Raw genomic sequence first — 23903 nt, 5'->3', positions numbered from 1 at the left:
AGTCGAAGCCGTTACAGGTTATGCGTGCCAAGTTGGATCGCAGGATTCGAACGTTATTGCTGTCACAACAGCTAAGGAACGTCCCAGCAACAAAGAACTTTCTTGAGGATTGGTATTTTCTAACGGGAGACCGTCGTTAGAGTTACGTTGTTCCATTAATCATTTTGTCCACATGAATATGGGAGTCCATTGCTTTTTGTAATTGCTTCTTTTTGTACACAAACTGATATGGGTTTTAATAGTTAATTCAATCACATTTAACCCAAAAAAAAAAATAAACCCTAGGTTCTTAACCCTCATTTTTTTTCTCTCTTGTTCACTCATGAGAGGCGTCGTAACCCCTTCCCCTTCATGAGTTCCTTCTCTCATAATCTCTTTCCCTTTACTCGCAATTTCTCCTTCTACCTGAACCCTAACTTCGACGCAGCGACGCTAGTTCTCCTCCTGCAGACGCGAATCCTTCCTCTCTGAACGAGCATTTCTTCCAACGACACGATTTCGAGCGAGTCATGTGAGCATTTGGAATCAAATTCTGTTCAATGGATTTCACGTGTAGTCATGGAATTTTCATGTCTATGTGTTGATTCTTGGTTGCAAAATCGTTAGGACAAAGCCTGGACATACAAAGAGGAGCCGCTTGGTTTCAGAAAGCTTGTATTGGTTGTCATGATACAGGTGGAAACATAATCCAACTAGTGAGTGAACACTCACATTGCAAAAGCCATTCAGTAATTGTCCTATGATCATTTTCTACTGGGTTTAGTGATGAAACAAGATAAGTTTGATGATTCTGTAGGGATTTGCGGAACAATGCACATCGAGAGGGCACTGCACGTTTGGACCGCGGTTGCAGGATGAGGAGATCAATCTTGTGGCAGAATTTGTTAAGTTTCCGGCTGACAAAGGTGGACCAAACACACCAAATGGGCAATTGGATTAGCATGAATAAGATTTTTGTTTCGATACATTCATCAACAATATGTTTTTCTTATTTTTTTAATGTTTGGATTATTTTAATGTAATATTATATTTAAATATCTATATTTTCACTAAATTTTGCTTTTAAAAATTCGGGTTCGGGTACTTACTGAGTAACCCGAATATTATTTCGGATAACTCGAAAATTTCGGGTACCCGACCCGTGTCCACCCCTATCTAAAACACACTAGAACGCGACCAAGAACACGACTTGAACGAACGAATATATGTGGATGATTCATAAGCAAAATCCAGCAACATTGAAACATTTAATAGGGAGAATCACTTGTTTTCCTGCTTTAAAACCTAAACAAAATGTTGTGATCATCCAACAATATTTGGAACCCGAGAACTAAGAGGCTAAAAAAAACAAAAGATACACTAAAAATAAGAGAAGAAGACTTCATACGGATATGATGACGATTCCCATTGGCAAAAATTCTTAGTCGAACAGACTAAAACCCATGTCCTGCATCCAAATCATGAACATTGCAATGAGTAGGGGGGGGCATTGCAAACCTTCAGATCATATAAGTTGGCTTCTGTGCCGTCTACGGATTGAACCTAAATTCTACGGATTTCCCGGCACAAGTAACCATGTAGAATGAATTTTTAGGGGAAGAAAGACTTACATCGTCGGATTCCTCTTTCTCTTCCTTTTTCTCTTCCTTCTTCTCCTCCTCGGCTGCAGGAGCAGCAGAGCCTCCGGCAGGAGCAGAGGCAACCGCCACACCACCGCCACCAGACGGCACAGAAGCCAACTTTTCCCGACCAGACGCAATCAGTTCCGTGATGTCCTTACCACTCACTTCTTTCAGGAGAAGCTCAATGCTTTCTTCATCAACCTCGGCACCAACTGCAAGTAAACAAACGTGAAATCAAAAGCCTTTTCAAGATTTTCCATCGAACAGCACACCAAACTCACATATCTTGATACTTTGAATTACCTATTTCTAGGATTCCAAGAACACCCAAAAGTTTCAGAACTAAAAAATCGCCAAACTTTGACATGAATATCAGAAAATCATCACCTACAGGGACTAAACTATACTCTTCTAGCCAAAAGAAACACACAATGCTAACGAGAACTAACCGAAGAAACGACGTACTATCCATCAAACTCCTATGAAAAATCAAGAGGAAAAAAAGGCACCATCTTAGAACGACCCATTTCAGGGTTCAGGACTTTGTCCTCACACAATCACCCATGACATGATATCACAAATCAGGTATGAAAATTTTTAGGTTTAGCGTGAAAATGTGAAGTCCAGACATAATTTACCTGATCCAAGGATGTCCTTGATATCTCTGGCAGAAGGGCTAGCCTTTCCTCCCAGAACGGCGAGCAAGAATGCAGCGATGGCCTTCATCTCTGCTTTCGAACAATAAACCCCAAAGAAAAACGAACACAGAAATTTAGCAACAATGGCGTAAATGCTGCAATACGATCGAAAGATAATAAATTCAAAATCGAAAGACCAATACCCAATAGATTCAATAAACGCGAGAAGAAGGAATTTTGATAATTGATCAGAAGAAAAGCGACGAACTAGGGTTTTAAGGTCGGGAGAGGAAGTGAATGATATATAATTAGGGTTCCTTCTCTAAGCATTGAATCGTGACCGTTCGTTTTGATGCTTCCAATTATACCCTCGATTATGTAAAATATTGTCGGAACCCGACCGGCTCAATCGTAAACCGGTCAATGTTGTTTTGTGGTTCAGTTACGGTTTACAAAAATTATACGTGATGTTTTAACTTGATCGACAGCCAACTGAAATGACAATAACAAGCTTTAAAACTTTGTAATCGAGTTTCTAACATTTTATAGATAATTACTTGAGGTGTTTTTGGTTTAACAATTCTTATGGGTTGAGATGATGGTATCGTCCTATTTTAAAAGATGATTATCAGTTTGATATTCGAAAGTATTCGAGTTTAAACTTGATTTAAAAGGAAAAATTATATATTCTGAATTTGAATTGATTTTTTATGTAAAAAAATATACTCACACAATATCTTGAATAAGGAACAATCAAACCGATTTTATTTCTTTATTATGAGTCAGATACACTTCATTTTTTTACAAGTGTCACTCGATCCAACCTATTTTACTCATCCTGAGTAAAACCCCTGAAACACAAGAAATTCTATCAGCTCCCAGACAATTTATGCGATGGACAAATCATATGCCACCCTAGACCTCGTCTAAGACCTATGAACGGCTCGTCTGTTGGTTGAAGACTCCCCCTCAGATATACCTCACGTTCACTCAGAATGACTTTCACCAATACAGGAAAACTCTCACCATTTTCATTCTCTTCACTACAAGAAATGTTCCATTTTGCGACGGAAATGGAAGTCGCAACATGAAGAGAATTCTGTCGCAAACAAAAATTTGCGATCGATTATGACTGAATCATTTCTGTCGCCAAATCGTTATCGCAAGAAAAATGTGGTCGTAATTCTGTCGCACATTTGCGACTAAAAATTCTGTAGGTCGTCGGTCGCAAACTTGCGACAGAATTTTTGCATCGGAAATGCATCGTTAATCGGTGTACGCGATCTGTCGCAGATTTGCGACAGATATAACTGTAGGTATCGGTCGCATAGACCGACCAATAAGGGTTGTCGGAAATGTGTCGCTCAACAACAGACATATCTGTCGCAATTTTTTTGTCGCTAACTAGCGATAGAAGCAGCGGTCGGTAATCTGTCGCTATGTAATTGTCGTGATGTTGCGGCACATTTTTTCTGTCGCTATTTAGCGACCGAAATATCGGTCGCTCTTCGTCGCAATCTGAAAAATATTTTTATTTTATAAATTTTATTTATAAATAATAATTATTTTAATTAAATAAAATAAAACATTTATTTAAAAAAATATAAAATAAAAATATTTATTTAAAATTAAAAAGTATTTAATACATAAAATAAAAGTATTTATATAAAACAAATTAAACAAAATAGTTATCCAAATATCTGATCCGGTTCTTTGGTCCGTCGATGCCGTAGAATGTCCGACTCCGGGCTCAGATCTAACTCTGGACTGAGGAGTCAGAAATGGGTTATGTTGCATCTCCTGCGTCGTTGGTGGATCGTCATGAGGAGGAAAAAGTCGGGCGAAAAGCGTCTCGTAACGCGCAATCCGTGCCTCACCTTCTTCAAGTCTCGCAATCTTTCTACGATCCTCCTCGAACTCTTCGATCTTTTTCTTCAACGCCTCGACCTCCTTAGTTAGTGCGATGTGGCGACCGATCGATGCTGCATCTGGATGACCACCACCCAACTGAGTCGCCATTCCACCGACGTTGTAGATACGTCCTTTGGCATCCGGTTGGACAACCTGCCAAATAAAAAGTATATGTCAATTAAAATAATTTAATTAAACAATTACATCAATATAAATTTACCTCTAGATAGAGACTGTTGATTTCTGCTGGCGAAAGTTGGGTCGATCCACAACTCTCCTCTAACTGGGAGAGACGATCGGTGATCTTTGCCTGAATCGCGTCCTCGATTTCCTGAAAGCGATCGTTAATATAAGTATCGTTAGCTCGACGGTGAGTCTCCTGCAGCAATCGCAACGCGGAAGGTTCTTCACCTTCCCTCTGCGTCTACAACCAAAAAATTTAATTAGAAAAAACTTAACAAATTTTAGATTAAATTTTTTTTTACTTACTATCTCATGGGCGACTCGGGCAAATGATCTTCGTCCTGCAGTGTGGGTCGGGGGTGCGCGTTCGATCTCCGCTCGGGATCGTCGATTGCTTGAGAAGATTTGACTCTTCTCCGTTCCTTCTTCTGAATCCCAATGTGCGACGAGCTGATCGTAGGTAGCCGTCGACATCCACGGAGGTCTTACGCGTCTGCACTTTACCCGATAAATGTTGTCCTTGAGGCGATCTCGGACGACGAGCCTCCAAGCGGCGTAGACTTGGTCATGAATGGCCTCGTCCCAATAATAAGCTTGCTCAAACAAAATAAATTTATAATTTTGTATAAATATAAATACATTTAATTGACAAAATTCTTACCGCGAAAGCCCCGAACCAACGTTGCAGATAAGATGGAGGGATACGGATGAGACTCCGCCACGGGCCTTTGAAGTCCGACTGAAAGATGCTGACGACGGTCGTAATCACTTCATTGTTATGATCAAACCTGCAAAAATTAGATTCATAACATTAATTTAAAAGAAATAAAAATAAATATTTATTATATGCATTAAAACACCTACCAAATAGAACCGGGGGAGTGATCCGGATCGAGACGAGGTCGGAGACGACGTTCTACAGACGCTAGAATCTCCAGCAATGATGGCGATGCACCGTGACTAGATGTACCTTCATTCACGGATTGCGGTGAAGCCGCACCCGTGAAAGATACATCTAGTCGAGGAGGCTCGACTACCACCTGATCCTGATGGACAGATGGTGATCTAGATGATCCGATCCCACGTCCTCGGGATCGGACTCCGCTACCGGCACGACCACTAGAATGGGATTGACTCATCTGCAAGTTACACATAATAAAACATAATAATGAAAACCCGTAAACGAACCCAGAACCCGAACAACAAAACCCTAAACCCAAGACCCTAAACCCTAAATCCCCAAACCCTAAACCCCAAACCCTAAACCCTAAACCCCAAACCCTAAACCCTAAACCCCAAACCCCAAATTAAACCTAAATACTAAAATAAATTATAAACCCTTAAATTAAACCCTAAAATAACACAAACCCCAAAACCCCAAATTAACCCTAAACCCTTAAACCCTAAATTAAGCCTAAACCCTAAAATAAACCCTAAACCTTAAATTAAACCCTAAAATAACCCTAACCCCTAAAATAACCCTAAACCCTAAATTAGACCCTAAATTAAACCTAAACCCTAAAATAACCCTAAACCCTAAATTGAACCCTAAAATAACCCAAATCCCTAAAATAACCTTAAACCCTAAAATAACCCTAAACCCTAAATTAAACCCTAAACACTAAATTGAACCCAAATCTAAAATCGACCAAACGACAGAAACTGAATCCGAAATCGACAAAAAAAAAACTGAAAAATTTGAAATCCAAACCTCGGATTAGTTCGGTCGCGGTGTTGTGGCGGTGCGAGAGATCGGAGCAGTGGCGGTGCAGTGGATGCGCGAGATATCGGAAACTGTATCTCGCGCGTTCGATTTTCGGATTATCAACCGTTCGATTTTCGAAAAACGAACCAAACTAGCAAAAATACGAAGAAATGGATCGGAAACATACCTGGGAACGGAGTTCGGTCGCGGCGGAAGAGGCGACGAAACGAAAATGTGTCTAAGTTTTTGGAGAGAGGGGAAGAAGACGACTCGCGATAATTTTAAGAGTATTGCGACAGATTAATTCTGTCGCAATCCGTCGTTACGAAAAAAAAGGCGGGATTTTAAGAACATTGCGACAGATTCATTATGTCGCAATCCGTCGTTACGCCAAAAAGCGGGATACGCGTGGATTTGGCGACAGAATTCACGCACAATGCGACCGATCATATCTGTCGCAATGTTTAAAATATCGAAAAGCTGCATGGTTTGCGGTCATGACACGTGGCAAGTGATGAATGGACGTCTAGTTACGACTGACCACCGACAGATTATTTCGGTCGCCAGTTATGACAACTTTGCGACCGACATCTTCTGTCGCAATTTATTTCAATAAATTAAAAAAAAATTAGCACAGATAATATATCCTCATTACAAATAAAATGAGATTGAATTAGAAATCGTTATTTTAAGTACAAACATAGTTCTTATTAATCAAATGAACCATATTCAGGACTTCCTGTTGTTTTTTCATCCGAGTCATCGGTATTGTCTTTCTCTTCATCATTATTGTCTTCAAGTTCTTCAAGTATTCCTTCTTCGGCTATTAACCTTCCAACCTCAATCGTTTCTTCAAATTGAATAACGCCGTGATCAACATCTTGAAGCGGTACTTGTTCAGCATTTTATGCCTGAATAATAGTTCCCCTGGGGTTGATTTTCACGACAACTCGCCAATCAACATCTAACCTTCTTGTAATTTTCTTCGGATAAGGGATGTAACACACTTGATCTGCTTGAGAAGCCAATATAAAAGGATCATATTTTCCATATCGACGTGTGTAACATATGTCAAAAACACCTGTTTTGTTGACTCTGATCCCTCGATTTGGTGTCGGATCAAACCAATCACACCTGAACATCATCACTTTGAGTCCAAAATGACCTGCATATTGGAGTTCAAAAATCTCCTGCAGTTGTCCGTAAAAATCGGGTTCATTATCAGATGCACAATATTCTGACCCTTTCACACAAACACCAAAATTATGTGTTGAACGATGTTGGTCGTGTTCCTGTGTGTGGAAAACGAAGCCTCTGGTAAAAAATATAGGCCAACATGTAACACGACAAATGGGTCCTTGAACTAGCTCATGCAACCACAATGGATGTTCTTCTGGTGATGTTCTAATCTGCAACGAAAAAGTTAGGTTGCTTAAATATCAATATATACTTGATCGATCATGCTATTTTTAAAATGAGTTGTTTTTAAACTTTATTCAAAAATCTTACATATTCTTTTAACCATGTAGCAAACCATTTTTCTTTTATTTTTGTCAACTCCTCGTTACTTATGTCACCGTATATGTTGTATACTTGTTCATCAAAAATCCTGCAAAACATGTAAATTAATTCATTGTAAACGGAATAATTTAAAAATAGTTTAGGAAGAAATAATTAAATGTATAAACGAACCTTTCAAAAGGTAGAACTTCTTCACAATTCAGCAATACAAAAATATGTACCACATGGTAGTCTTTTTCAGACAAATAGGCATCGCTAGCCTTACCACCACATCTTCCTTTTCTGTAAAATATATGGGGGATATCTGCATTCGTCGGATAACTAGGGCCATCATCGCAATGGAATAATGTTCTTGTACCTCTGCTCTTTGTTACCACATGATCTTCAAAATAATATGAGGTAAAGAATGATATTTCCTCATTGATATACTGTTCAGCGATTGATCCTTCAACAAAGGCTTTCTGTTTTGCTTTTTTTTTCAATTGGAACTAAATTCTTTCAGCGATTGATCCTTCAACAAAGGCTTTCTGTTTTTCCTTTTTCTTCAAATGGTACATAAATCTTTCAAACATGTACATCCATCTAAACAAAATATATGATTAAACAATCATTAGTTATATAAATAAGTATGTATATATAAGTCCTATATTAATTAAACAATACACATTAATTATAACGTACGTACCGAAATTGAACTGGTCCACCAAGTTCTGCTTCTCGTGGAAGATGGATTGGTAAATGTTCCATCACATCAAAAAATGACGGTGGAAATATTTTTTCCATATTGCAAAGTACCAGAACTATGTTTTGTTTTAGCATGATGATATCTTCAAGTTTAAGCGTCCGACTGCAAATCACCCGAAAAAATGAGTTGATCCCTGCACAAACATAACCACGTATATATCAAATTTATTTATATATATATATATATATATATATATATAATTATATATATATTCACATACTTAAAAACAAGTAAGCTTAAAAAAACATATCGACCATATCTGATAGATTCTCGTGTACATGTTGTGGAAGTAGTTCTGTAAATGCTATTGGACCATCGGGAAATTTCACATCATCCTTTAACCACCGGAAAAAATTCTTCTGCGCTTCACCAAATACCCGAAAAACGGGAATAGGTGCATTCCCATCCTGTGTCAGTTCTAGTTCTTTCCTCAAACAAATTGATTTTATATCCTTCCTTGAGTTTAGATTGTCCTTCGACTTTTGGGGTACATTCAACACCGTGTTTATGATGTTATCGAAAAAGTTCTTCTCAATATGCATGACATCAAGATTGTGTCGCAACTTGTGATGTCTCCAGTATGACAATTCCCAAAATATATTTTTTTTGTGCCAATTATGATATTCACTGTATCCTTCAATCGGCAAATGACCATTTCCACCGACTTCTGCAGTAATCCCTCCCATGTGATCTCACACAATCTTCGATCCGTTCGAATAATATTTCATCTCCCGTCAGTTCAAGCGGACTAGAATCGCTTACCACCCGATTCTTACGAAAATTCTTCTTGTTCCGGCGCAATACATGATTTCTTGGTAAGAAACGACGATGACAATCAAACCAACTCGTTTTTCTCCCGTTCGGCAACCAAAATGCATCGGTCTCATCCATACAATACGGATAAGCTAGACGACCATGCGTTGTCCAACCAGACAACATCGAATATGCTGGAAAATCACTAATTGTCCACATCAGTACGGCACGAAGCAAAAAATTTTGCTTTATTGACACATCATATGCCTCTACCTCAATACTCCAAAATTCTTTCAACTCTTCTATCAACGGTTGAAGGAAAACATCCAAACTCCTTCTAGGATGTTTAGGTCCCGGAACTAATACTGAGAGAAATAAAAACTCTCTATTCATGCACATGTCCGGAGGTAAATTGTACGGTGTTAAAATCACCGGCCATAGAGAATAATTTGGACTAGACATCCCAAATGGATTAAATCCATCCGTGCATAATGATAGATATATGTCTCTAGCCTCACTTGCAAAATCAGGAAATACCTGTTGAAAGTGTTTCCAAGCTAAACCGTCGGATGGATGATGCATTTCTCCATCAGGCGTCGAATGTTCGTCATGCCACCGCATATGTGATGCTGTCTTTTCGGATTGATATAACCTTTTCAAACGATCTGTTATAGGCATATAAAACATTCTCTTCAAAGGAATTAACTTGCCTTTCTTTGAAGCTATCGGACGTGGTCGATATCTGGCTTTCCCGCAAAAACGACATTCCATCAATTCTGCATGTTCTTTCCAAAAAATCATACAGTTGTCTTCACAAACATCAATCTTTCGGTAAGGTAGACCCAACGTACGCATCAGACTCTTCGTCTCATAACATGATTCTGTTGCAGTGTGACCTTCTGGAAGATAATGTTTAAACATTTGACTGAATCCATCCATGCATCTCTCCGGAAGATTGTAGTCAGTCTTCATATTCATCAATTGCGAAGATAATGATAATCTTGACAGCCCTTGTACACAACCTTCATATATCAGAGTGTTCGCCGTGTTAAGCATATCATAAAATCTTTTCGTTTCAACATTTGGCTCTTCCTCCATATATGGAGAATGAGCAATGTTGGGAAATGCATCATTCACCATCTCTGCATATAGATTTCGGTCTTGATCTTCTTGAAAGATCGAAGGTGCGCCGTGTTTTGCACAAGTTGTTCTTGCATTTGTGAAACGTGTGATGATGATGGCGTATCATACGTTTCTCCATGAGCAAGTCAAACAAAATAGTTTGACATAAAACCTCTTCTATATAGGTGCTTGCAAACTTCATACTGACTTCGCCATCTTTTATTCTCGCATTTTGAGCACAGACATGGTAACTTCGAACTCTCAACATACGACGTTTGACTTGTTGCAAATGCCATAAAATATTGTAACCCTTCAGCAAACTCACTGGAGATTTGATTATTAGAAGAATCAAATCTATTATACCCACGTTCTGGATGAGAAAGACATTTTTTTGTAAAAGAAATTTTTTTCTAGTGAATTTTTTTTTTTGTTATCTTGGCCCGCGCGGTGGTTTTATAGAACTTATATTGCGACAGACTTGCGACCGAAAATTCTGTCGTAAATATTTTGCGACAAACCGACGACAGAATTGCGACAGAAATTAGGTGACACACCAAACACGTGTCTACCTAATATTGCGACTCACCGAATCAGTCGCAAATCTGTCGCGTTTATTATGCGACACATTATTTCTGTTGTTAATGTGTCGTACAGTATTTACGACTAACATCGGTCGCAAATTGTGTCGGTACTTAGCGACAGACGGTTTGTCAGAAATTATCTGTCGCTGTCTGTCGTTATTCGGTCGCAAATATCTACGACAGAATTGTGTGTCATCATCTGTCGTAATTTTGCGACAGATTGTGCGTCCGTTTGCGACAGAAATTATTTTTCACAATTCTGTCGCTATTTAGTCGCTGTCCGTCGTAAAAATTTGAGCGACAGATCTGTCGGTCGCAAGGGTTGTCGCAAATAACAGTTTTTCTTGTAGTGATTTCTGCTCAATTAGTTTCGTCAGTCCTCTCCCATGTTACAGACATACTCTATATACATCTCTATAGTTGTGTATGTGTTTTCTCGAGAGACACACGTTTCTGCATTTCTTGTCTCTCTCCAAGTCTTTGTGAAAACCCCATACTTTCCTTTCTCCAGACTTGCCCATTCTTCTGATTTTCTATGTTTTCTCCATGCTTGTCTGTTGCAGTCTTCTCACACGTGGTCCTGCATTTTCCTTGCTCCAACATTATCCCCCTTTTTGACTTTCTGTTTGAATACACAAAACACTCATAGGGAAACAGCAACATATAGTGGTTATCCGAGACAACACATAGTTCACATATAAGGTTCAGATAATGTCACATCAGATGAAGTAAGTCACGCAGAACTTTAGACAGAAACACAATCATGTATTAGATCTTTCTCAAATCTACTTGATTAAAACCTAAGAGTTGTTCAAACTCTAATCTGCTTGTTCTGACGGATCAGTAGTAGGGGAATGTTCTTCTTCTTCTACATCTTCTGAATCCCTTTGACCATCATCATCACTGTGTTCTTCCAACAGCTGCAGTCTCTCCCCCTATGTGTTAAAAAGAAACTCAAAAAGTTAGGAGAGGAAAATGGTCAAACACATACCTGATCAGAGTAACGTGCAGACAATTACTCTGAAACTCCGCACGAAGTGCACATTGCTAAACCCGAATTTGACTGAGTAGCTCCGTGTTCCTCCTCAAGGACTGTTCCACTTGCAGCAATATACGGTTATGCTTCATCAACTGAGTGAAAGTCCTGCTGCTCAGTTGAGCTTTACTTAGCCTTGCTTGTTGAATTCGAGTTTCGATAGTCAGAGGACGTTGAATCACTTCTATAATTTCTGAGTCAACCATAATTTCAGGGTTCTGCCACACAATCAAACTCTGAATTAGGCATGGCTAAGGCAGAAAAAAACGAACTCTCAAATCAGCAGCTCGGGAAAGGATGTGGTTGTAGATAATGCACCCCAGATTGACCTCTTCTTTTCGCAAGAGCTTAAAGATAAGTCGGGCAAGTTCATCTTGAACCACATCGGATCATCTGTGGGCAACCAATTAGTTTTCCCAACTAACTGCATTACACGGCTTTTAAACTTGAGGTCTGAAATACAAAATTTCCCATTTCGCTCTGCTACATGTTCACTAGTGAGAGCTACTTCCATATCCTCAAGTGTTGCATCGAAAAGAAATGCTACCAACCCTTGATCTAGATTATCAGGTGTGTCAAGCAGTCTGTTGATGATCCCGGGAGAAAACTCAACAAACCTCCCTCGTACATATGCTTTGTGATACATGGGATCACCAGAAATGTCAGTACTTTGAGTGAGATTAGCATAGAATTCACGCACAAGTGTTTTGATAAAAGATCTTGCATATGCCAAGGTTCCAGTAAGTTGTCGCTCTACAAACAAATTCCAGACTCCATTTTTTTCGGAAATCCATCACATTCACATTTCTCTCAACTATCACTTCTACTCCTTTGAATTTATCAAACCTTTTCTTAGTTTCAGAGGACAAGAATTTTTCAGATAAGGGTTTGACACTTTTATCATCTGGTTCAGTAGTTGATGCGGGAGGTTAGGATGTTCCTCCAAAGCTTACACCATGAGCAGTTTGTGTCGTCTTCTGTACTTTGGTTCCTTTAGTGACCTGTGAGGTCTCCGTCACTGAGGCTGAGGTAGCTTTCCGTTTCTTAGTAGCCTTCTTCGTCTTAGCTTTCTGCTGGAGAACGATTAATAGACTATCAGAGTTACCAGAACTTACAGGGGTGGGCACTCTTTCTGAATGGGATTGAGTCTCAGGTTCCTTTCCTGTCTCATCCTACGTTTCACCAAAAGCATCAGTGATTGTGTGTTCTTCACTTAGAATGTCTTTGCCTATCTCCTTTTCAATTTCAACTTGTTCTGTAGGTTTTGTGTATCCTTCCCGGTTAAGGGCCACTTCCATGTTCAGCCCTAAGTCTTCAACAGTTTCTTTGGCTATGATTGTCGCGTCCAAAGGTGTTGTAATACCCCAAAAGAGAAAATATGACAGTGTGATGAAACATATCAAAGCAAATAATGAAAATCGGTTGTAAACTATGAATGATAAACATTGCAGTCTTGGGATTGCTTGACATGGAAGGATCTTTCAAAAGATGCAAACGCAGTGGTTTATCTATCCAATTCAGGGAATTCAAGCTTTAAAGTAGAGATTAACCCTCTCGAGTCTAACCTTACTATCCAGGCTTTATCCTACTAATCTATCGATTCAATAGTCTAAAACCTTGGATGCATGAACTGTTGGGGTTCGCTACAGGTTCCTAGCATGCGATCTCATCGATCTAGGGTTTGGTTACTAGGTTTCATGCAGTGGAAGGAAAATCTAAACCTAGTCAAACGTCACACGCAACCAAACTTGCAAAACCCGAAAACCGTGTATATCACCTTAGGAATCGAATATTACCTCTTCTTGAAGCAAATCTTGATCCGGGGGTTGTTCTTAATCACCTACGATTGAAGTTACAGTCCCTCTACACGTATCCACACTGACGGAAAAGATTCCAAACGCTTTGGAACGTATCTACTAGGATTAGTGAAAAAAAAGGTAACTCAAGAGATCGGATCTAATCCCGAGAAGCTCAAAAAACGAAAAGAACGAATTCTCTAGGGTTCTTAGATGTATCTCTTAGTCTTAGGGTGACCTTAATTAAGTTTGAACGAAATCTCAAACTTAAATAAGCTTAGAAAACCCTAAATCCGAAATTTTGGAAAATTCCAGATCCCGGTCCGCCGGACCAAGAGCTTGGTCTGGCGGACCAAACTTAGTCCGAAGCTCTCGGACCGCCTGAGCTGGAGGCTTGGTCCGGCGAACCACGTGTGGTCAGCTCTGGACCAAGTCTCTTGTTCGTCAGGTCAGTCCGACGCTCGCACGTCCTCGGTCCGTCTGACCCAGCGTCTGGTCCGGAGCTGGCCAACTATTGGTCAACCGGACCAGACCTAGACATATGACCTTGGACCGACCTCCGGACCTCCTAGACTGACCAAACTTGGTCAAGGGCTGACCAAACTTGGTCAACTCCGGACCAACACACTGAAAACTCCTTTTTCATGTTCGTTTCGGTCAAATCTCATTTCCATTCTTCGGATTCTTCATGTATAAGTCCATCCCTAATGGTGTGTGACCCTGTAGGCCCATTCTAAGTGGTAGTGACTTCGGGAACCTTTCCCGAACCACAAATCATGGTTAGCCTCTAGGAAAACGCCATGACCACCCACTTAGAATTGAGTTAGAGGTGGTCTAACCAAGGCATTAACGGCTCGATTTCTGATCCTTTGTCTCACGATATCATATGTTGAACAAGGGCATGGTTTGAGCCACCCTTCAAATTTAACCGCTTTCTCGTCTTGGCAAAATGACTGAGAAAATAGATGCAACTTCATCTATAGCGTGGCCACACGTTTTTCATAGTCCGACTTCCACGAGAGGACCCAGCGATATCTCTCCTATCAAGGAGGTGACAAGTCACATATTGCATGTCTCTATCTCCATATGATTCTGAACGTATCTGATCAACGTCATTATAATCATCCGGTTAAAGACGACGTTTGACGCAGTCAAGACACGACACTCCTCATATCAGATACTTTAGACATCTCATGTATGAGGATCTAAGAACGAACCGTTGTATGAGATTCAAGTCATGACTCTGTCCATATGACAATCTCATGCGGGTCATCCAGTCACTCGTTCACAACGAGTACCCATGATTGTGATCGATATGCATCGAATGCATCGATCACACCTCATGCTAGTCTTAATTGATCATTGTTCCCACAATGATAACTGACCAGGGAGTTTAGAATCATTCTCTAATGATTTAAGGATACCGAAATATAACAAACATGTCAATCATATAACGGGAAGGGTATATGCATTCATAAACAAATGAATCAATATAAATTCAAAATGTCATATCACGGATCATCCTAGAGCATTACAACCAACATGAACGAACGCTATCATAATCCCTAGGCAAATATTCATCTCTCGATGCAATACTTGTTCTATTTATTGAATTATTTCCAGATTAAAATCTCATATCTCTATGCGAATTGAAACCCTAAGTTCATTCAACCAAGTGGCTAACAAGATCAAAAGCATTAAGCACAATTCAATAAACTGAATGGAATAAATAAATCTACAAAGTCTGGAATTAAAAACCAAAGATCCCTACATAGCAAATCTCTAACCTACAGCAAAGGAACTACTCGCTAAACATCAAGACGGCAGAGATCATATCAATACAACAAAACATCGTAAAATAGAATAAGGAAGAAACTCTTAGTCGATTTCTCGGCTTCGTGATCTCCGTCTTCTGCTCCGATCTCTTGCTTCATGATAATCTCTCCCTTTTTCTTTTACTCTTAGATGCATTTTCTGCTAAAATTCATAATGAATTCGGCCTAGAGGCTTTCTCCCTCTTATTTCTTTTTCACTTTGGCCAAAATCGGAAAGTTTCTAGAATCCGTATGCGAATCGATCGTTTCGCATAGAGCGAACCGATCGGTTCTTATTTCTGAGCAAGTCTTCAGTTTTCCGCAAATCGAACCAATCGGTTTGACAAGTATGAACCGATCGGTTCCCCCTTCTGATCAATCCTTCTGTTTTCGTCCGAGAGGCGAAACGATTATTTCACAATGCCTTGAAACGATCGGTTCTCTTTTCTGTTCCACAAATCTCTCGGTTTTCGCTTTTTTTTCCGCTCTATTGAGTAGTACATGCAAAGATTAAACCAAAGCGAAACTGAAGCTAAACACGCACTTAAACGTCTTAAATGACATAAAACAGAGTAAATATACCGGATGAATCATATAAAAATCATGGTATATTGGGCACTATCAGAAAGATAGATGGTGGATACCTAGATTTCATTTATGAAGATATGTGTACATGAATTACTACAAATTTGACTCAAAATACTGATTCATTTTTTTGGAAAAAGAATAGATTAGTATGGGACGTTGGTTTCTTATTCGGTATTTTAAAAGTCGTGTTTATGTTTTATATAACATATATTATCTTACTACTATTACCTATTTGACATTGTCAATGTTTTCTCTTTATAATCTTATTACAATGCCGAGAGGTTTAGTTGATAAACTGATATTTTACATGGTCACGTAAAACGAAAACTTATATTTTTCTTTCTCACAATATCTCGTAATCAAAACAATTAATAATATAAAATATTAATCCAATTTTTTGGATAGGATATATTTTGCAAATTCATTTTTTTAGTATACAAAATTCAATCTATAAAGAAGGAAGATTAATGACTTTTCCGCTAAGAAATAATTGTTCCTGAAATCGTTTGAATTGTTCCATAATATATTGCCTACATTGTAGCTCATCCATGCTCTTTAACCTAAAAATACTATATACGTATAATTGAATCAAGTGTGTTATTAAAAGAGAATTGTAGAATAAAATAAGGATTGAAAATGATACCTAAGTTTTTATTTTTGGTGAAATGATACCCAAGTTCATGAACCATATTATGTAGGACGACTTTGAAATCGCCAAAATTCAACAAAGGCTAACATTATTATAATTCATTCATGCACTGACGTTATAATAAAATACACAATAGACAAGACCACGTCATCACACACATTTTGCCCCCATATACAATGATTATATTATATAACTGTAAAGACCCCGCGATCTCTCCTCCTCTCTCTCTCCCTCTCTCTCTCTCTCTCACAAAATGGACTTAGCACTGTTCTTCTCCAGCGTCTTCTTCTCCTTCACCTTCATCTTCTCCCTCTTCTCCCTCTCCATCTGCATCTCTCGCCTGAATCTATGGTGCACGTGCGAAATCTGCGACACCTTCGTCTCCGGGCGGTGGCGCCGCCGCTTCGACAACCTCTCCGACTGGTACACCGATCTCCTCCGCCGCTCCGCCACCACCACCGTCCATGTACACGTCATCAACAACACCGTCACCGCAAATCCCATGAACGTCGAACACATCCTCAAGACCAACTTCGACAACTACCCTAAAGGGAAACCCTTCTCCGCCATCCTCGGAGACCTCCTCGGACGGGGAATCTTCAATGTCGACGGAGATTCTTGGAGATTCCAGAAGAAGCTCGCATCCCTCGAGCTCGGTAGTGCCTCCACCAGATCCTTCGCCTTCGATGTCGTCACCTTCGAGATCAGACAGAGGCTCTTACCGCTCTTAACCTCGGTCTCTGGTCGAAGCGACAGCGTTTTGGACCTCCAGGACATTCTCCGCCGGTTCACCTTCGACACGATCTGTAAATTTTCGTTCGGTTTGGACCCAGGTTGTCTCCGGTTACCCTTACCGGTTTCCGAATTCGCAACCGCGTTTGACGCCGCGTCGCGTTTGTCCGCGGGACGCGCGTTAGTGGCTGTACCGTTGGTTTGGAAGATCAAACGGTTATTGAACATCGGTTCCGAGAAAAAGCTGAGAGAATCGATTCAGTTAGTGAACCGGTTAGCGGAGGAGCTGATAAGCGAGCGCCGGGAAAAGGGGTTCTCTGATAAGCACGATCTCTTATCACGGTTCATGGGAGCAATCAACGATGATAAGTACCTGAGAGACATCGTGATAAGCTTTATCCTCGCCGGGCGTGACACCGTGGCTTCGGCGTTGACCAGCTTCTTCTGGTTGTTGACTCAGAACCCAACCGCCGAGTCAAGCATCCGGCTCGAGTTGGATCAGGTCATGGGTCCAGGTCCGGACCCGGTAACCGCCACGTATGACCAAACCCGAGAAATGCATTACCTCCACGCGGCTTTACACGAGAGCATGAGATTATACCCACCGGTTCAATTCGACTCAAAGTTCTCATTAGACGACGACGTTTTGACCGACGGGACTTTTGTTAAGAAGGGCACAAAGGTAACTTACCATCCTTACGCAATGGGTCGAATGGATATGATCTGGGGACCCGATTGCGACGAATTCCGACCCGAAAGATGGCTGAAAGATGGAAAATTCTCATCCGAGAACCCGTTTAAGTACCCGGTTTTTCAGGCGGGTCTTAGGGTTTGTTTGGGGAAAGAGATGTCTTTGGTGGAGATGAAGTGCGTTGCGATTGCACTGATAAGGAGGTTTCGGATCCGGGTCGCGGATCCGGGATGGATCCCAATATTCGAAGCGGGTCTCACGGCCACGGTTCGGGGCGGGTTACCGGTTTTGATCGAGGAACGAGAGGTGACACAACACCATCATTGATGTTATATTTATATTAATTGTGTTATAGTTATAATCACTTAAATTGATGTTGTTGTTATTAGTGTTTTAACACCATAATTTTACCATACTTTTTTTTTATAATATTTGGCCCGATAAGATTTGAATCTTGGTAGTGAAAAACACTTTGTACTATGGTAAATTTACCATACTTGTATGTTTTTTTTTTTTTTAAAGACCATACTTGTATGTTTGTATGTACATTCTTTTAATGTCAATAACTTGTTTTTTTACATGATCTTTAGATAGGAATATTTAGTACTTTTATAATGTATATTCGACTATTTTATTCGTATCAAACCGTATATATTTTTTAAAAATACTATAAACTATCACGTGTGTTTTCGATTACTCATTATTTGTTTTCTATATATTTTAAAAAAAAAATATTCAATATGATTTTTGTTCTTTATTTGACTCTTCCATACAATCGTATAAAATTTTTGAGTGATTTTGAAAATATAATATATAATTTAAGAAATCAAATAATGGAAACATGTGTATTTTAAAATAGAACGCTCATAAATATTGGCACGTGCCTATTTCTACATTTATCTCATGTATATTCTAATAAATATTAAATTAATGTAATTTCTATCGCAAACCCTTGTTTTTCCGTTTTGACTTTTGATAGTAGTCCGTAGAGAACTCGAAACTAAAGTATATAATTACAAAATATGAGTAAATTTTGAGATTCAAAGTGAAATATTATAAAAATGAATTGATAACAAAAAAAAAACATAATTTAATGATCTAAAAAAAATGTGAAATAATCTAAAACAATAATTATTTTAAAACGGATGGAGTATTAATTACATACACAAATAGTATAATACAAAAATAATCAAATAAAGAGATAAAAAAAAATGTCTCCAGAAGGATATACAGGTCACCGTCCGTATCAAGACAACCTCCAATTTTGAATAACATATCCAAATCCAATAGACAAACACATTAAAGCTTCCATGAAATAGAATATTAAACCGGCGAATAAATAATTACTTCTTTTTCCATTTTTGTCTTTGCATTTATTTCAAAAAAAATTATGCTTACTCGTTTTTTTTAAACCAGCTCCAGATGACTAAATTCACCGGCAGATAACGGAACACGACGGAGAAAAAACAAATAATCAAAGATAACTCACTCTGGTTTGCGATTTTAGGTTTTCTATGCATACAGAACGGGGAATGTTCGTTGTGGCGGCGGGCGTGCGTGAGTTGCGTTTTGGGCATCGATCCTAGGGCTGCCGGGTTTTGAGTTTAAATCGGACGGTGGATATTGCACCCAGGTTTCTCTCTTTCTACTCCCTAGAAGGCTCTTTAGCCCAAAACACCAATTCATACATGGGCCGAACTGTGCGTCGTTTCTTCTAACGACCGGTTTCTGGAAACCATACCCAGCAGCAGAACCGGGTACTGGGTATGGTTTCCAGAAAGAGAGAAGCACGTGATTTGGTTAAGGCCCGTGACTTATCTTTGTGCGGTCGATTTCAGAATGTATACATACATACGCACACGCAGCAGAACCGGGTACTGGGTATGGTTTCCAGAAAGAGAGAAGCACGTGATTTGGTTAAGGTATATATACATACATACGCACACGCAGCAGAACCGGGTACTGGGTATGGCTTCCAGAAAGAGAGAAGCACGTGATTTGGTTAAGGCACGTGACTTATCTTTGTGCGGTCGATTTCAGAATGTATATATATTCGGGGAATACTATGGAAAACCCCTTTGACCGGACTACTAGTCCCGTTTCTTCTTACACGATTTCTGTGGATTCATTGACTTCCCTTGGTTCCCCGCAAGAAAAACAAAACTAGGGAATTTGCTCATAATACCATGAGTTTTTATACACTGCATATCAAACTACGTTATCCCATGCGGCGCGTCATTATCCCCTCTCGTCCAACCGTAAGAAAGTATGATTTCCAATTTTTCCCCTGACGTCACCCTTTATATGTAATGTACCGTGCCATTCGAATTTCCGAGGTTGTCCAGAGCACTCGCTCCGCTTGGGTTTCTCCAATGGCGTCGTCTGAGTTCGCGGAGTTCGTCGGAGAATGGATTCTCCGGAAAGAAGGATTCCACGACGAACTCCTCCCTTCTCTGCGACCGTGACGATCTCATCGCGCGTGTCATCCGCCAATACAAGGGATACTTCGAACGCAAAGCCGTCGTCAGGGAAAACCACTGTTTCGCCCTTTTCTCTCCCACGTGGTTCTCCCGCCTCGAGACCTGTTTCCTCTGGGTCGCCAGCTTCAAGCCGGGAATAGGGATAGGCATCGTGAAGGATGCCATCGGAGACTTGACGGAGGAGCAGATGGATAAGATGGATATGCTCGAGCTGGAGACCATAGTGGCGGAGACGACAATCGAGTACCGGCTGGCCGAGATCCAGCGGAGTGCGGAGGCGTTGAGGGCCATACGGCGGCAGAGAAGGGAGGATATAACATGGCGGCGCAGGCGGATGTGGATTGGATTGCGACGGCGATGAAGGGGGTGGTGGCGGCCGCCGACGCCCTGAGGATGAGAACTGCGATCAAGATCGTCGGAATTCTCCAGACTGCTCAGAAGATTGAGTTCTTGACTGCGGCGGCGACGTTATACAAGAAGATTAGGGTTCGGGGTTCCCAACGAGGAGGAGGTGCGTCTACGTCCATGCAACGCTGAATATTTCCCTTCCTATTATATATATATATATGTCTGCTCTCTTTGGTTTCGAATGTAGTTTGTAAACTTTGTATTTGCTTTGTTCGGTGTTTGTGTTTTTTTTTTAAATAAAGTTTAATATGGAGGCTATTTTGAGGATACGTCGATCGTGATCTGATCCCATACTTGTAAGAGAATAAATGGGCCATAAACCGACGGCGGCGCGCCCGATGTTTTCATATTGCTTTGTCGGGGGAGACAATGGATAATCACGAAGCAAGCGCCCAGGTAAATTTGTCCATATACACAATTGTTTTATGACGAAATCATTTGGAAGGAAACAAAACCAAATCGTGTGGGCAATTTTTAAGAATTACAAATGAGGGCTTGTATAATCACCGTATATATATATATATATATATGCTCACTTGACAAATTCCAGTATCGATATATCCATTCACTATTAAATTGGTTTTGTTGAGTTGTGTATATATGTGTCGGTTGAGTGGTTGTTCTGTAATTTTCATGTATCTATACATTTTGCATCGAACATCTTTACATTTATATCATAGATCGATCCGAATATATAATACTTGGAATATTTATATTTTTTTCTCATTCCATAACGGATATCCCCATCCGCTTTGTATTAAAAGAAAAAACTTACCTATAGGATTAAAAAAAAACACTTACGTAAATCCCAGTTCTTGTTGATAGTTTTGAACATTTGACTAGTTTCCACTAAATGTCTGAAAAAATATATATAAAAAAAATTCAATTCAGGCGAATTATTAAATATTTCGCGTACGAACAAACACGTCAGTTTAAGAAAGGAGAATCTATAACATCGCTGTCCGAATGATTTTGTTCGTTATTTGTAATAAAGTTCATTATATATTTCTTCACTTATCATTTGTAAATCGTCTTTTCATTCCATCAGCATCTCCTCTCTCTCTATTCGACTCTCGCCTTCTCTAATTTCCGGGGGGCGAGAGCGAGCGAGAGCTGTCCGAGGATTTTCTCCCATGGCGGCTATCTTCGTTGTTGGATATAATCTTGTCCGAAGCCGGTTTTATTTTGTTTTTTTTATTGTTTGGTTTGATTAATTTCGGTTAAGGTATGGTTAACCTTTTGAATAAGTAGTAGAAGTCTTAGTCTTTATTTTTAATAGTTACAAGAAGAACTATTCTTTAGGTAGCGGATAATGGCTACATGTTTCCATTTCTATAGAGCTTGGTTATTATATTTGTATCTATATAAAGATTAAAAATATGATAAATTAGATCAAGTTCTCTTTTGAAAGCTTCACGACATGTTTTTGTTTCTTTTATTTGAAATACTATTTCGGGTGTTTCGGTTTCAACATGTGGCATCAAAGTACGATTGTGATTCAGGGAGTGATAGACTCTTAGTGACAACATTGTTGATCGATGTATGGGGAGAACGACGGAGTGTCGTTGCAGCGTCGGCGGAGAACGGCGGAATGTCGTTGTAGTGCGTATGAGAGAATGAGAAGTGTCGTTGCAGGATCCAATGTTTTTTTCAAGAAAAGTTTCAGAAAGAGATAGAGTAGGAAAAGTTTCAGAAAAATAGATGGAGGAAGAAAAGCTCTGAGAAAAGAGATGGAGTAGGAAAAACTCCGGAAAAAAGAAGATGGAGCAGAAAAAGCTCTGAAAAGAAGAAGAGATCCATGGACGGATTCGTATGAAGCCAATGAAAGGTTTAGAGTGATGATCAGAATCTCTGTTACCGATGAAGACACAGAATATAAGTATACTCAAAGAAAGGAAGAAGTATACTGTTATGAGGGAAGGGTCACCCTCGAGTTCAAACTACGTTGTGTGGAACGTGGTGGAATTGAAAGGGTTTGTAAGACCCTCGGAATGACATGATGGTATTTTGCGTCGATGAAAAGGTATCTCCAAAAGAAACGTGGCATATCTTGAGAACTTTGAACCTTGATAATTCGAGAATGAAGGAAATTTGTATCTAAAACTCTACGTGGAGAGTTTGAAAGGGAGAAAAAAAATTTGAAAAGGAATAGCAAGATGTTGTTGATCATGGAAGATAATAATCCGAATGAAGAAAAGTGAAGATGACAAGATTGGGTGATTGTTGGATATAATCTTGTCCGAAGCCGGTTTCATTTTGTTTTTTATTGTTTTGGTTTGATTAATTTTGGTTAAGATATGGTTAACCTTTTGAATAAGTAGGAGAAGACAGTCTTTATTTTTAGCTAGTTAATAACCCGCGCACAATGCACGGTCTGAAAATACATATATAATTTTAAATAATTTTGTTTTTTGGTTTTAATTTTAAATGTAATTGACTTAGTTTTTTTATGTATGATAAATTTATCATCGTCTCGTAAATCATCTATTATATGAGTTGATCTCAAAGAAATTAGCGACATTTACCAAACCTAAGCTCCTATATGACTTGACCCGTCTGACCTTTTACTTATAATATGTAATTCGGTTCGATAAATCGTTGAAAGACCTTCAAAATTAAAAACCAGTAAAACTTAGTAACCTTACCCGATCAAAACTGGCATTTCACATTACTTCTCAGTAAAACCTTGACAGTTTCTACGGTTTTTGTCAGATATATTTCATATTTATCCAGCGAGTTTTTGATTTAGTGATTGGAGGATTTTTCTTACAAACAAAATTAAATCCTCATGATGAATTGTTCCTACACGATAAGTTGAATAAACAGGAAAGAGAAATGTGAATTACGAATTTTGCGTTATAGTTCACACTTCTCCCCATTGATTTTTCTTTCTGAAAACAATTAGGGTAAAATATTATGTCGAGTTTG

General features: G+C 39.4%; 3 protein-coding genes across 4 annotated transcripts; 1 reads left to right on the top strand and 2 right to left on the bottom strand.

Moving 5' to 3' along the window:
• Positions 1-1189: 1189 nt before the first annotated feature.
• Positions 1190-2571, bottom strand: LOC104814793 (60S acidic ribosomal protein P2-4-like). 2 transcript variants are annotated; one of them, XM_010542986.1, is made up of 4 exons: positions 2464-2559; positions 2261-2353; positions 1611-1834; positions 1190-1447 (listed from the first exon to the last, which is right to left on the bottom strand). In XM_010542986.1, the coding sequence occupies exons 2-4, from the start codon at positions 2346-2348 to the stop codon at positions 1421-1423; spliced, it is 339 nt and encodes a 112-aa protein (XP_010541288.1). In that variant the 5' UTR covers positions 2349-2353; positions 2464-2559; the 3' UTR covers positions 1190-1420. The 2 variants fall into 2 exon arrangements, with proteins under 2 accessions (XP_010541288.1, XP_010541287.1); XM_010542985.1 differs by having other exon boundaries at positions 1213-1447; positions 2261-2350; positions 2464-2571.
• A 522-nt stretch (positions 2572-3093) lies between these two features.
• Positions 3094-4942, bottom strand: LOC104815122. The gene is made up of 5 exons (XM_010543444.1): positions 4661-4942; positions 4392-4502; positions 4022-4324; positions 3240-3359; positions 3094-3111 (listed from the first exon to the last, which is right to left on the bottom strand). Exons 1-5 carry the CDS (start codon positions 4826-4828, stop codon positions 3094-3096), a joined length of 720 nt encoding a protein of 239 aa, XP_010541746.1. The 5' UTR covers positions 4829-4942.
• An 11975-nt stretch (positions 4943-16917) lies between these two features.
• LOC104814792 (cytochrome P450 94C1-like) lies at positions 16918-18599 on the top strand. Its single transcript, XM_010542984.1, has one exon. The coding sequence runs from the start codon at positions 16918-16920 to the stop codon at positions 18412-18414; it is 1497 nt and encodes a 498-aa protein (XP_010541286.1). The 3' UTR covers positions 18415-18599.
• Positions 18600-23903: the final 5304 nt, after the last annotated feature.

The sequence above is a fragment of the Tarenaya hassleriana genome, unplaced genomic scaffold (assembly GCF_000463585.1).
Source record: "Tarenaya hassleriana unplaced genomic scaffold, ASM46358v1 Cleome22, whole genome shotgun sequence".
NCBI lineage: Eukaryota > Viridiplantae > Streptophyta > Magnoliopsida > Brassicales > Cleomaceae > Tarenaya > Tarenaya hassleriana.
The sequence above is the reverse complement of the archived record's forward strand: the minus strand, read 5'-3'. Positions and strand labels throughout refer to the sequence as shown.